Source organism: Sorex araneus, chromosome 2, assembly GCF_027595985.1.
Source record: "Sorex araneus isolate mSorAra2 chromosome 2, mSorAra2.pri, whole genome shotgun sequence".
Lineage (NCBI taxonomy): Eukaryota > Metazoa > Chordata > Mammalia > Eulipotyphla > Soricidae > Sorex > Sorex araneus.
Window position 1 is genome coordinate 123,325,403 of NC_073303.1, and position 14,014 is coordinate 123,339,416.

General features: G+C 47.5%; 1 protein-coding gene across 1 annotated transcript in view; it reads right to left on the bottom strand.

The window, feature by feature from the left end:
- Positions 1 to 13,699, bottom strand: part of FZD6 (frizzled class receptor 6) — a 28,147-nt gene extending 14,448 nt beyond the window's left edge. The window contains exons 1-2 of the mRNA XM_055127640.1: positions 13,586 to 13,699; positions 12,310 to 12,651 (exon numbers count right to left, since the gene is read on the bottom strand). Of these exons, the coding sequence (XP_054983615.1) occupies positions 12,310 to 12,486 (177 nt within the window). The 5' untranslated portion in view covers positions 12,487 to 12,651; positions 13,586 to 13,699. The remainder of the gene's footprint in view (positions 1 to 12,309; positions 12,652 to 13,585) is intronic.
- Between the last annotated feature and the right edge of the window lie 315 nt (positions 13,700 to 14,014).

Sequence of the window (14,014 nt, forward strand, 5' to 3'; positions counted from 1 at the left end):
AAACCATCACAGAGCCCACTACAGGAAAACAATTTTCTTCCAGAACAAATATAGCAAGCCGTGTTCTTCATTTCATTCTCCAGAGCATCAGGACGAGCTGATTCAACAATGTGCACAGGTACTCAGGGCAGAGGATCCAAAAATCATCTGAGGTAGAGAGGAAAAGGAGCAGGAGGTGCAGCTGGCTAGAGCTGAGGAGAAGGCCACAGAACTGTCAGATCTGGCAACTTTTCACAAGAAAACAATCTGGTGCATTCTGTGAAATACTTCCCAACTCTTGATGCTGAGCCTTTAACACAAGCAGAATGAAATACTGTGTAGAGCAGAGAAAACCCATCATGGGGTCAGACCCAGTGAGGCCCACGAGGTCCCGGATGACCGCAGACTACTGGACAGTCCTAGTTTGAAACTTGGAGAGGACCCACCAGGACGTTCGAGGTTATTATTTTCAAAAAGCGCGCATGCATGTATGTGTGTGTGTGTGTGTGCATGTGTGTGCATGTTTGTCAAGGAACACTGAAGTAGTTTTTCTCTTTTTCTACTTTTCTTCCCTACTTTCCCTACTTCCTCAGTGCTCACATAACTGAGCTAACACCACTGATTCCATACTTGGATTGTATAGATTTCTTCCTTTTTTTTAAGTATGAAGTACAGAGAAGCCTGATCCACAGAGTATCAAATGCACAGCTGCTCTGGCTGAAAGGCAGCACTCTGTCTGTCTGTCCATCTGTCTGTCTCCTCTCACTGCAACCCTGCTTTCCTGCCCAAGACCTCGAAGCACTTCCCAAGATTAGTTTGCAAGGCATGGGGCCAATGCAAGCCCTGGATTACAAACAAGACAAAGTATCCCGTTTCTTATTGAAATCGTAACTGAATCCCCTGGCATACTTGGACTAGAATGAAATGCCCTTGTCACTGATCTCAGGCAACTGTTATCAATAATATCCAAGTGACTTGTGAGAAACCAGAGACCAAGTCTGCCTGCTTTCCCCCCTCGAGTTTTTTTCTGTCCTGGGAGACAGAAGCATGCTGCCTCTGTGGGTAAGAACCTTGGGGGGACCAGGCTCTGACCCAGGGTCTCTAGGGCACTACGTCCTCTTCAGTCCTGGTGCTGTGCCCCACCTTCTCCCCAAACACTGCCCCTTCTCAGGCACCAGCTGGGCAAGGATGGCAACAGGGGGCAAAGGGAAGAAGATGTCAAAAAAAAGGAGGCCTAGGGTCTTTCACATGAAACAAAACCCAACCAAAAACTGTTCGTGCAACACATAATTCAGACTATAAACCTCAAACAATGCTTATCACATTCCAGATGATGTAGCTGCCTCCAGATGCCAGAAATTTGGAAACAAATTATTTTAGTGCAAGTAGTGGCACTTTAAAGTGGGCAGACAGTCTATTATTGAATGCATCATTTAAAAACAAACAGAAAGAACTTACTTCCCTAACTTGTTTTTGTTCTTTTGGGACCACACCTGGCAGTGCTCAGGGCTTACTCCTGGTTTTGTGCTCAGGGATCTCTCCTGACAGGGCTCAGGGGACCATAAGTGATGCTGGGGATTCAACCCACATTGGCCACATGCAAACCAAGCACTCTACCGCTTTAAATCCCTCCAGCCCCTCCCTAATTTTGGAAGCAAAAATTTTCCACAAGATATCCCAAATCCTGGGATAAAGAGACTAATGACTAATTTGTAACATTTCTATTTCCAGAGTCTTAAGACTGAAAACCTCGCCCTATTATCCAACTTGTGTTTTAGGACTGTGAGTATTGCGGAGGTGCATGGATGGAGCACAGCCTCTCTTCCTCGGCTCCTCAAACGTTGCTTCTCTTCCCTTTCATAGACATCTTCTTCCACTCTGTCATCCTATGCCTTCGTGATCTTCGGCGTGAGTCTCTCCTTTTCAAACTTCATTCTCCGAGAAGGCCCAGGAATGCACGCGACCACTAGTCGCAGCATAAGATAGGAGAACTGACCACTCTGTCATTACTAAAATAGTCCTGCTTTCATGGTGATGGTATGGAAAGAAAAATAAAGCAACAAAATACAAAAAAATGTTATGGCTGATTATATGCATAGAACAATCTGTTTCTTTTTTATTGCTCACCATCAAAAGTCTTTGTTGTTTTCAAGTATACCTCATTTTGAATTTCCTAACCTATCTTGACTTGTCCTGCTGTAACAGATTTGATGCTCAGAAAAATAAGAGGAAGGTCCTTTGGCAGAACTTGATCAGGCCCTGGCAGAGATCCCCTCAGAGCTCTGACTGGCAGGTATGAGGAAGATGACAATTCAGACAACGACATGGAGGCTAGCAGGAAGCCTGAAGGGCAACCTTAAGTTCGAGCTGCAGTGCTATCTGGTCCCCCTGAGCAACACCAGGTGTAGCGCCAACCATCAAACCAAGGGGAGCAAGGGGCAGATTCTCCTCAAAGAAGGCACAACCTGAAAGAGCTGGACAGCAAGAAAAACAGACAATGAAAAGCCAAAGGCATGGGCTCATGGGCTCATAGATCAAATCGCACCTGGGAATAACGTCAGCGTCAGGATTCTGGTCCTAGCTCTGCCTTGAATTACCTGTACCTCTGGCCAATGATTCTTTGAGGAGCCTCAGAGCACTCATCAGTGAAGAGGGAGCAACACGCACAGCTAGATTGTAAGGTCACTGGCAGTTTCCAAACATCTCTGGAAAGGGTCAGAAAGGCAGAGCAGGAGAGCAGGGTAGAAAGTTCAAAACAACTGTAGCCACAACAATGCAGTTTTCTCCTGAGTGGGTCTGGCAAGTGAGCTGGGGTGTGAGGACTGACTTCCAGTCTGCCCAGCACTCCCGTTTTGGGGACCAGCCCAAGCAGATGCGGGGCAGGGAGCTACAGCAAGATTAGGGAGGGATGGAGAGATGCAAGCTGATATCGTGCAAACCAAGCATCCTGTGGGGTCTGGCTACATGGATGCTCCAGGCATCACGATTCTCGGGGAAGGGATGTGAGGTGACCTGTGCTAGGGTTGGGTCATGGAGATGCATGGGAAGTGCCACAGTGGGAAAGTGCCAAAGCAGCCGAGGACAATGGTCCAGGAAGCATCTGCTGGCACCGGCACTTTTGACAGGTCCTGTGCCAGGATCTTAACCAGACCGAAGTCCCATTGGTTTCTCCCTATGCCCCAAGCCCAGCTCTCCAGCCTCCTGCGTCCACAAACTATCCCGTTATCCCTTTCCAGCTGAAGTTAGTTAAAGTTGGCATCTATTGTCTGCAGCAAAGAAGATAGCCAACTGGAAAAGCAATTACACATATATACATGAAATTAAATACAAAGTAAAGTCCATGAAATTAAATTAAATCCTTTTTTTTAAAAGCCAGGGTGAAGGAGCCAGCTCCCAGGCTGTGCACATGCTTGCCTGTAGACGTCCCTAGGTCACATCCCAGCACCACATGGTCCCTGAATAGTCCCTGAGCATACCAGGTATCCCCCCCTCAAAAAATAATAATAACGAGGCCATAAGAGATTAGCCTTACATAAATTATTTCTTTAAAGAGGGAATCTTCCACTTAGGTTTTTGTCCTGATAGACACTGGACACATCTACAGGTCATCTAGAGACAATCAACCCACATGCCTCATGGACTGGGTATTATCTAGCTCATGTAACGCATCTCAGATGCACGTGAAGCATCCCAGAGGCCTGAGCCTGCAGCCTGCATAGACAGGGAAAAGCAACAGCGTGTGTAACTCACTCATGTGCTGTTTTTCTCTAAACACTTGCCCTTCCCTATAGTGCCCCCTCCTCCCCCCAACCCTCCCCCCCCACCCCCGGCTTCTCCCTGCAGCCACCTGACTGATGCAGTCACTCGGGCCTGACTTACACGCTGATCCCTGAAGACAGCACGGCCAGGAGGACTCACTCACTTATCTATGTGGTGGGTACAGAGACGGGTAGAGGGAGGGTACAGAGACGGGTTGAGGGAAGGAATTACACGGGCTGGGGCATCAAGGCTAGAAGAGTGGTGACCAGTGGTGACCAGGTCTGCAGAAAAGCAGTCTGTGAAAAGACTTCTCCCAAATAAGTCCGTGATAGGCAGAAATGTCACAGATGAATGTAGTTCTCAAGGTCCCCAATAGAGGTGCAGGGGAGTGAAGCCAAGGCCTCACACACAAACACAGAGATTAAAAAACCCATTGTACACGTGTGAGCTGGCCTTTCCTATGTTCACGCCAGTGTTTGCACAGAGATACAGGGACAAAAGGACAGCAGTGGGGAAACAAGAGCCGGTCCTCTGGACGCCTCCCCCCTGGCACTAGTGAGCAAACTCTGATGGCTCCAGGTGAGAGACAACAATCTCCACACACTTTCTCCTAACAAAATCTTTTTTGATCATTTTTAGCATATTAACCATAACAAGCAATACAAAATAAATCATTTCGGGCTTGCTATTAGGGCAGGCTTGGGTGGTGGCTGGAAACATAGGAAATAATGTGGCGGGAAGGTGTAAGCACAGTGGGACTGGTGCTGGAATATTGAATGTAATAAATCACGGTGAATGGTTTTATAAAAATAAAATTAAAAACAAAGTCAAACTCGAGGGCTGGTACAGGTATTAAGGTGCCTGCCTCCCCACCTCCCAAAGATGTGGTTTGAGCCACATATTGTCCCTCGAGCACCACCAGGGGTAACTCCTGAGCACAGAGCCAGAACTAGCCGCTAGCACTGCAGGCCGTGGGACACCCACACCAAACCCAAACAAAGAACATCCTAGATCTGTTCTGTCGAGGACTGGCCTGGCGCCCAGTGCAGAGCCTCGCCGCTGACCCAGATTTGGTGGAAGGACTTTTCCTTCTACTCCCCTACAAATCTTCAAAGGCCGGCGGCTCGCGGTTTCCATGGTCAAAGCACAGCTCTCGCCACCACTCACACAGCTGCTAGGACAAGTCTCATTGCTCCTATCGTGGAGTCAGTGTCTTACTTTCAAAGTAGCTAGTGATTTCAGAAAGTCTTCCCTGAAAAATAAGGATTTTTCTCACATTAAAACTTTCTCTCCTAATACATGGCGATAAAAGAACAGAGGGAACCAGTGGGAAAGAAGGGTGCCAGAGACTCATTGAAAGCATGACTGTGACAGCAATTTTAAAATACTGTCTAGGTTAGGATAGAGAAGGGACCCGTGTGACAATAAGTGTTAGAAAGGATCACTCTGGACAAGAACTCAGTGTTGAAAGGAATAAAGGGATATACATGATACACCTTTCAGTATCTGTACTGCAAATCATAATACCCAGAAGGAGAGAGGGAGACAGAGGGAGAGAGAGAGAGAGAGAGAGAGAGAGAGAGAGAGAGAGAGAGAGAGAGAGAGAGAGAGAGAGAGAGAGAAGCACCTGCCATGAAGACAGGTGGGGGGGGGTGGGAGGGCAGCTGGGGCATCAGTGGTGGGAAATGTACACTGGTGAAGGGACAGATTTTGGAACATTGTATGACTGAAACCCAATCATGAACCACTTTATAACCATGTATCTCACAGTGATTCCATTTAAAAATAAATGTTAAAAAATGCTGCCCAATAGCGGCTGTTCTGCAAGTCAGTGTCCTCCGTGGGACCTGCATCTCGCTCACTTGTCTCCATGTTTCTTTGCTCATTTGCATTCTGGAAAAGCCTGTGATCTCTCTTGAATACATATTTCCCCTCTTTCTTTCCTTTTTTCCTTTCACATCTTTGTAAGCAAGTTTTGTTTAATAAAAACTACCTTGCTTCTTTCTCTCTCCCTCTCTCTCTCTATCCCTCTCTCTCTCTCTTTCTCTCTCTCTCTCTCACACACACACACACATACAATTACTGCCCAATAGAAACATCCCCTGCCCCCTTTGGAGTTTGTTTACATAGTCTCCATCCCTTCATTTTTAATGAAATCGCCACATTTCAGAAGTGCCCACTAACAGGTGGAACGGAAAGGGCGGCTTCCCTTGGCTCCCGGCCCATTAGAGTTCAAAAGCGGAATGACCACGGACTGTTCTAAACACAATACATGACTGGCTTCTGCCGCGACCCCGCTGAAGGCAATTCACATAGAAAATACAATATTCCTGTTTCCTCTTTCCCTAGATCAGTCTCGGCGCTTGCAGGATGAAATCACTCTCTCTCGGGACACCGACCTCGCCGAGTGAGAAACAAGGCTGGAGAGAGGAAACCAAGAGCCACGCAATGGGAAAGCAGCCGTCATTTGTTTGTGCACTTGGAAGAGCCCCACTGGCCGACATCCTTCTCACTACAGTGCCCGGTCACTCTCAGAGCCCTTAATTAACTCTCCGTAATGCCCGACTTCAGGTCCTGATGAGAAGTCACCAAAAGAAACAAAATCCCATTTCAAGCAATTTCTGAAACATAACTTGAGAACTGGGGCATCCCAGCCAGATCCCTTCAGCTTGGAATAAATTGACAAAAGGGATTTGATGTGCAAAATAAAATAATATGCCAATCATTGGTTAAGTCTACAGAATGAGGGCTGGAGAGATAATACAGCGAGTCAGGCACTTGTATGTGGTTGACTGGGGTTAGGTCCCTGGCACCACATATGATCCCCCGAGTCCTACCGAAAGAGATTTCTGAACAAAATCAGGTGCCCTCTGCCTCACCAAGAATCTACAATAATGTTGATTTATATACTTTATATACATATACTTTATATATATTTATATACTTTACATGTATAATCCTTAAGAACACATTCAAATACCCAATAAGATTTAGGGCATTTGCCTTACATGTGGCTGTCCCAGGTTCGATTCCCGGAACTCCATATGGTCTCCTAAGCCTGCCAGGAGTGATCCCTGAGCACAGAGCCAGAAGTAAGCCCTGAGCACCCCTGCATGTGGCCCAAAACACAAATAAAAAAGAACACAGTCAAATATTTTAAATCCAGAATCAAGGATCAATAAACTCTTCAGTCCAAAGATAGTTTGCTGCCTATTTTTGTAAATAAAGTTTTATTAAGGGCTGGGGTTAAGGTACTTGTTTGCCTTTCAGAGAGTTGAGTCCGTGGTACCACATGTGGTCCCTTGATAACCAGCAGGGATCACTCCTGAGCACACAGCGAGGATAGAGCATGAGCATCATTTTGTGTTTCTCAAAACCCAAAAAATTCCTTAGCTGCTGCCATGTCAACAACCCAGCCTCACAATATCATGACTAATCTCGGAAGAGAAGCCAAGCCAGTGAAACTCATGGGTAGCCGGGTGTTTGGGCTGAAAACTCTGGGGCTCCCTCGGGATGGGGGTAGCTGAGGATAATTCCAGTTCTACAGATCCTGGAGGTCCTGGACACCTCCAAACTCCACCATACTGACAGCACAGTAGGAGCACAGCAAATGGAAAAGGAGCACAGAAGCCAAGTAGGCTCCATAAGCAAAAATAAGAACACGGAAGGCTCAACTAGCAGATAACAGCTCAGTAAATCCTTGGACAATGTCTTTAATAACCCCACATGAGATAGAACAATTTTCACAAACTTTCTTTTATTGAACTATTTTTAAATAATTCCACTTGCCATTTCATTGTAACAAGCAATATAAAATAACTTTGTGCCTGCCAAGAAGGGGGGTGGGGAGGGTTTGGGGAAATTAGGGACAATGGTTAAGGGAAGGTCATACTGGTGGTGGGATGGTGCTAAAACACTGAATGCCTGAAACAACTGTATTATGAACAACTTTTTTAAATCACGGTGTTTAAAAAAATGTTTTCAAAATGGAAAAGTGTTTTAATTTTTAAAATGAAATTTTATTAAAATACATCCACTCTTTAAAAAAACAAATGATCTATGACTGCTTTATTATTAGCACTACAGACATGAATTCTTGTGACAGACTGTATGCTTTGCACCCAAAATGAGTGACTATCGTGCCCCTTGCAGAAAACATTCGCTTTCCTTGCTCTAAACCAGTGGGTCTCAAATTGGAATGCATGTAAGAAACACCCTGACAGCTTGTTAGAAAGTTTCTTGGTTCTCTCCTCACAAATTCAATAGGTCAGCACCAGGCCCATCAGTTGCCTTTCTACCAAGTTCACAAATTACTCACCATAAGACCACAACCATGGAGGGAAAGTATATAAAGACAACAAAGTACAGGAAGTAGTTTTTTGGGGGGAGAAGAGCCACACCCAGAAATGCAAAGGGCTAGTCCTGGCTCTGTGCTCAGGAATCACTCCTGGCAGTGCTCCAGGGACCGACCACATAAGGTGCCGATGATGGAACCTGGGTCGACAGTGTGCAAGTCAAGTGCTCTACCCACTGTGCTATCTCTCTGGCCCCTGTATATCTTAAGCACTATCAGAGTGGAGAGAGAGTGCTGATTACACACAGCATGAGAAAGCCTGAAGACACCGCACAGGAAAGTTGGGGAGACTGTCTGTAGAGGCAGAGCAGAAGAAAGTGATGGGGATTCAGGTGCTACCAGTAGGTGGCTTCGAGGGTAGCAGAGTATATAGCTGGGGAAGGGATAAGGAAGTGACCGGACCGGAAAGCAGGTTACCTACGAAGCAACTGAGGGGGCCACATTAGGTGTTAGAGCCTTCCTTTTCCAGCTTTAGGCTGGCTAGAGGGAAACAAAATATGAAAATGGCCCACTGGGAAGGGTGGGAACCTCTGGGGGGAGCCCTTGGGTGCACTGAGGGTCTTAAGGGGTCTGTGCCTGAAGTCGTCCAGTCCCCACCCAGCAGTACCAGGGACCAACTCAAGGACTCCCTCCCAAAAGCCAAGCTTCTGCTCTACTCGTAGGGCCTTATCCCCAGCCCCAAAGAAAAAAATTATCCCCAAAGCAAATGTGCAGATTTGCATCCTAATAAAACCACTCTGCATCTCCGCAAGGGGAGAGACTGATGTCTAAGGATTTTATTTTTGACTTGTAGATGCTGATGAGACTGTATCTAGAGCCTAAACAGAAAAGTAAAAGCTAAATGAAGTGAAAAGTTCTCATTTGAGTTCTCCCCCGCTTCCCACCACTGCCACAAGATATTTTAATTGACTTACTGTGATATAGACCCTTACAAAGCTGTTCATGATTAGGTTCCAGTCATACAGTATTCCAACACCCATCCCTTCACCCTCTACCACTGTACATTTTCCAGCACCAGTGTCCCCAGTTTCTCTCCCATCACCCCCTCCCCACCCCCAGCCTGCCTCTATGGCAGACATCATCTCTCTCTCTCTGGCAGACATTCTCTCTCTCATTCTCTCTCTCTCTCTCCCCCCCCTCTCTCCCCCTGCTTTGGACACTGTGTTGTGCAATACAGAAATACAGATAATGAATGGTTGTCATGGATAATGACAAAATTTTAGTATCTATATTGCAAGTCATTTCAGTTTTATCTAAATAAAATTTGCAAAATAACAGCACAGATAAATTTATTATTTATTTATTAGCATATCCCATTTTGAATCTTAGGAAATACTTTTTAAAAACTGACTTAAGGACAAGGTATAAAAATAAAAACCCAGGGGCTGGAGCAATAGCACAGCGGGTAGGGCGTTTGCCTTGCACGCGGCCGACCCGGGTTAGATTCCCAGCATCCCATATGGTCCCCTGAGCACCGCCAGGAGTAATTCCTGAGTGCATGAGCCAGGAGTAACCCCTGTGCATCGCCAGGTGTGACCCAAAAAGCAAAAAAAAAATGAATAAATGAAAACCCAAACCACACACTTAAAGATGGCATTCTGGCCTGTGTGGACAGAGAACAGAGTCCGATTCGAATGCTCACACCTTGGCTGAATCGTCACTTCTCTGGGTTTAAGTTTTTCACCTATATGATGCACATTCGCTCAGAGGCTCTTAATCTGAGGTATAAATAGTGTAGTTCAATATAATTGGTTTCGTTTCCTCTATAATTCTACTAATTTCTTCTTTTACATTTAAAAACATTCTCTTGTTCTGAGAAGTGGTACAAAAATACTTCTTAAATATTTTCTGTTTGTGTTTTGGGCCACATCAGCTGTGCTCAGGGACACTCCTGCTGGAGTCTGGGGAGCTACATGGGGTGCTGAGGATTGAGCAGCTACTAGACTCACTGTACTATTGCTCCAGCCCCTTTTGTCAGATATTCAAAGTCACAACTCTCGTATGAAGGATACTGGACATTCAACACAGGAATGAAAAGAGGACACTGCTGGTCATGTATAAGGAGTGGACACTAATGTAATACCTGGGCCCCAAACAAAAACAAGCAACCCCAAACACAAAAGAACTCAGAAGTCTGACTTAATATTGCTTTGCCTTTCTACTTCCCTTATTAAATTTTCCTTTTGTGGACTTCAGTTAATGCTGGCATTGGAAACTACTTGGTGGCTTACTTTTTTTTTTATAGTCTTAAACCTACTGAAGTATCATTTAAAAATGAAAATTTCAGTAAAAGCTATGAAAAAATTTAACTGAAGAAAAATTACATCATCAATGAAGACTAGAACTGTCAGCAACCACAGAAAGAACAAAAAGACCTTCCCGGCAATATCAGGTCACACAATCACCTGGGAAAGAAGGTAGATAAAGACCAGGAAAAAAAATAAAACTTCTTAGTTTTCAGTCAGAAACAATTGCTTTTAAAAAGATGTGTGAAGAACAAAAAATGAGTTCTTATCTTAAAATGACAGGAATTCACAGGCTCTGTGCTCCAGAAGGCCCCAGGAGACACAAGCCAGGGGACACCAAAACAATGTCAGGTGTGACCCCTTCACCAACCTAAGAGAAGCTGCAAAAAAACCCCCACCCAAATCCAAATCAAACAAACTATAGATGGAGAAATATCTCTGAGAAGAAACTCCCAACTCTGAGCTGAATTTATAATGCCAGTGTTAACACTCAAACTTAAAATGCAGACAGCTACTACACAGGAAGGACAGCAGTCAAAGAATAAGAGTCAGGAGTTATAGAAAAAGTAAAACTGAATAAATAAAATTATTCCCCTTGCTACTTTGCTGACTCAGCCATCACAATGGTTCTAGTCAATCAGTGAAAATTCCCACAGTATTATGGCCCAGTCTTCACAAAATGACCTGTTGGTCCGGGGAGGAAAACCCACAGAAGGTGGCGATGGTCTATCATTTGTAGTATTCTTTGAAAGTACATCTCCTTGGTATTTAAAAGTCCTCCCAACTAGACAGGCAGCTCCAATGAGGCGGCCAGACAACTATTCAAGGAAACAATGAAAGGTTTTCAAAGTTGCCAGATCAAGTTGGGTCAGTTTTTAATGCCTGGAGTACAACTGTGGAGGCTTCCTCTCAGCAATACTGAGGGGGGGAGTGGAAAGAAAACCAAAGTGTTGAACCACCTTGGAGTGATTTTTCTGGAGAAGAGCTGCAAAGGCGTTGTGTCTTTTCTTCCTGAGAGTCACCTGTATCAGATCTGGGAGGGCGGGCAGGCTCCGGTCTCCACAGGCAGCTCTTTCTTCCCACAGTCCCTGCCACCCTGCCTTTCTCTCAGCCCTGGCAAGTAACTGAGACTCCTTGCTCGCTTGGCTAATCTTTCCTGTCACTCCAACCCTCCCTGGATTGACTTGTAGTTCAAGTATCTGACAAGGAGAACTCAAGTGTTACTTTATTATTTTGTAAAAGTCACTTGTTAACACGTTATTAACAGTCTCCCAAATCTTCTAAGATGGATTTGTTCAGAAACTAGTGTCAGGTAAACTATTAGGATCCTGTTGAAAATACACAGAGGCCAGGCCATATAGAATACACGTTCAATGAATGAAGTAGGAAATATTCAGAATTTGCATTTTGAGAGGAGAAATTAACTCTATGTAAAATTCCCATTTACTTTTTTTTTTTAAAAAAAAGAGAAATTAAGAAAAAAGCAGAATATTGGCCAGGAAAAGACATATATCAAAATCATCTATAAGTAGATTTCATATAAAGAGGACCTCAGAGTAAGAAAATTCACCAGGGGTCCAAAAGATAGTACAGGGGTAAGTGCTTGGTGGACCTGGTTTCAAATTCCAGTCCCACATAGGGTCCTCTGGGCACTTTCAGGTCCTTCAGCACCCAGCTAGGAATAAGCCCTGAACACCATGGAAAGTGGCACCCATAACTTTCCAACAAGAAAATCCAGTACCCAAAGGGACTGTAACTGCAGAAAGCCTCCTTGGCTGGGCAGGTCTGTGCCAATAGCTTGTGTGCAGTTTGGAGTTGAGTGGATCTAACTTTTTAACTTTTAAAGGATGCATTCAAAATATGATTTCTATTCTACTTGCTATCATTCCTATTTTTGTTTCTATTTTAAAGGCTGCATGCCTAACTGATTCCGGCAGAAAGGATGCACCTTTGCCGTTTCTGCGCACTCACCTTCATTTCCACAGCAGCAGTGTTCTGGTCGTAATGACCCATGAGATTGGGGAAAAACGTCATGTTGTAGGGCATCTTCATGCAGCGGGGCACGGTGATGGGCTCACAGGTGAAGAGGCTGTGCCCTCTCACGAGGGGGAGCAGCGCGCATGCCCACAGGAACGCACAGTTTCCCATCCTTCCCCCCAGCCCCGGGCTTCACCGCGGGGCTGCCACCAGTGGCTCTGAATTTTTCAGGCTCTCGCTTCCATCCGGGGGTGGAAAACGCTCACGTCCCTTCCTCCCTTTTCCTTATTTGACCATGTTGAAGGAAGCGCTTTTTCCTGCGTCCTGGGTCAATTACTGTTCAAAGAAACAAAACAATCAAGACGACCAGGGGGTCAGCCACAGGTGTGATGGCTCAAAGTCGGGAGGTGGGGGGCCGCTGGCGGAGGGGAGGGCTCCAAGAAGTTGGACAAGGCGGTCGCGTGGGGTTTCTCCCTAACTACGGGAGAAACCACGGAAAAATCCCATCCTCTTGAGTGCCTTTTCCACCTGCCCCAGCATGCAATCATCACTTTTTTTTTTTTTCCTGAGCACGGCTCACCTTTGGGGGGCGGGTGATAGGGTAAAAAAAAGAAAGAGGGGGCGGTATCGGGTACGGATGGGAGGGTGAAAACTTCTCGCTGGGGCAAAGCAGGTAAAGTTGGGACCAAGTTTCTTAGAAACTTAGCATGAAAAGCTTCGACTGGGGGCCCTGTCGGATACGGTCTCCCGTAGGAGCACACGGGGTCCAGCGGCAATTCCTCCAGCCCGAGCGAGGAGGCCGCTCCGGGAAGCGCCTAAACTTTTCGGATCCTCTCACCAAACCCCCCCAAAAAGGCCAACACGGATTGCAATTTCCAGGACTGCACCTGCGGAGTGCGGCTGCTTTCAAGGGCTGGAGTGAGCGCTGCTCCTCCCGAAGGGGAAATAAAAGAGCAGCTCCGGAATGTGGGGGGCGGAGAGGGGCCCCCGCAGCCCCGCTCCAGCGCCCGAGCCCGGGCCCCCAGCAGCACCACGCTCGCGACCCCCACTCCCACCCCCCCGGCCCGGGCACCTGCTCCAGGCCTCGGCGGCGCGAACACGTCCCGCGCGGGTCCGCCGGCTCCCCGGGAAGTCCCTTCCCCTCCCTTTCCTTCCCTTCCCAGGCTGGGTCCCGGCTCGGGCGCACGCGGGCGCGGCGGCGGGCGGCGCACCTGCACCTCGGAGCGCGCCCCCGTCGTGCCCGCCCGCTGCCCCGGCCCGTCGCGCTCACCTCGCGCCGCGCGCCCGTCTCGGCGCGTCCAGCCCGCCGGCCCCACCACCTGCGGCCACTCCCGGGCCGGCCCGGGACTCGCCACGAGAGCTGAGCGATCCCGCGAGATCGCGCCGCCAGGTTGGGCGGGCAGGTCCGGGCTCGCGCAGGCGGCGGCGACGGCCTCCACGCCGGTCCCGCCCGCGCCGTCTGCCCTGCCCGGCCCGGCGGGGCCGCCCGCGCGCGGGGCGGAGCCGCGGAGCCCCGGGGCGCGCCGGGCGGTCCGGTCCCTTCTCTGGGGCTGTCTCTGTCCCGCATCGCTCGGTCCCGCATCACTCGGTCCCGCTCCAGGGGTTTGGCCCGTAACAGGACTTGGGGCGTTGGGGAAAGTTTTTGGTGCTTCTCCAACCCCCTCCCCACAAAATGGGCTGCATTTCGGATCGCGGGAGC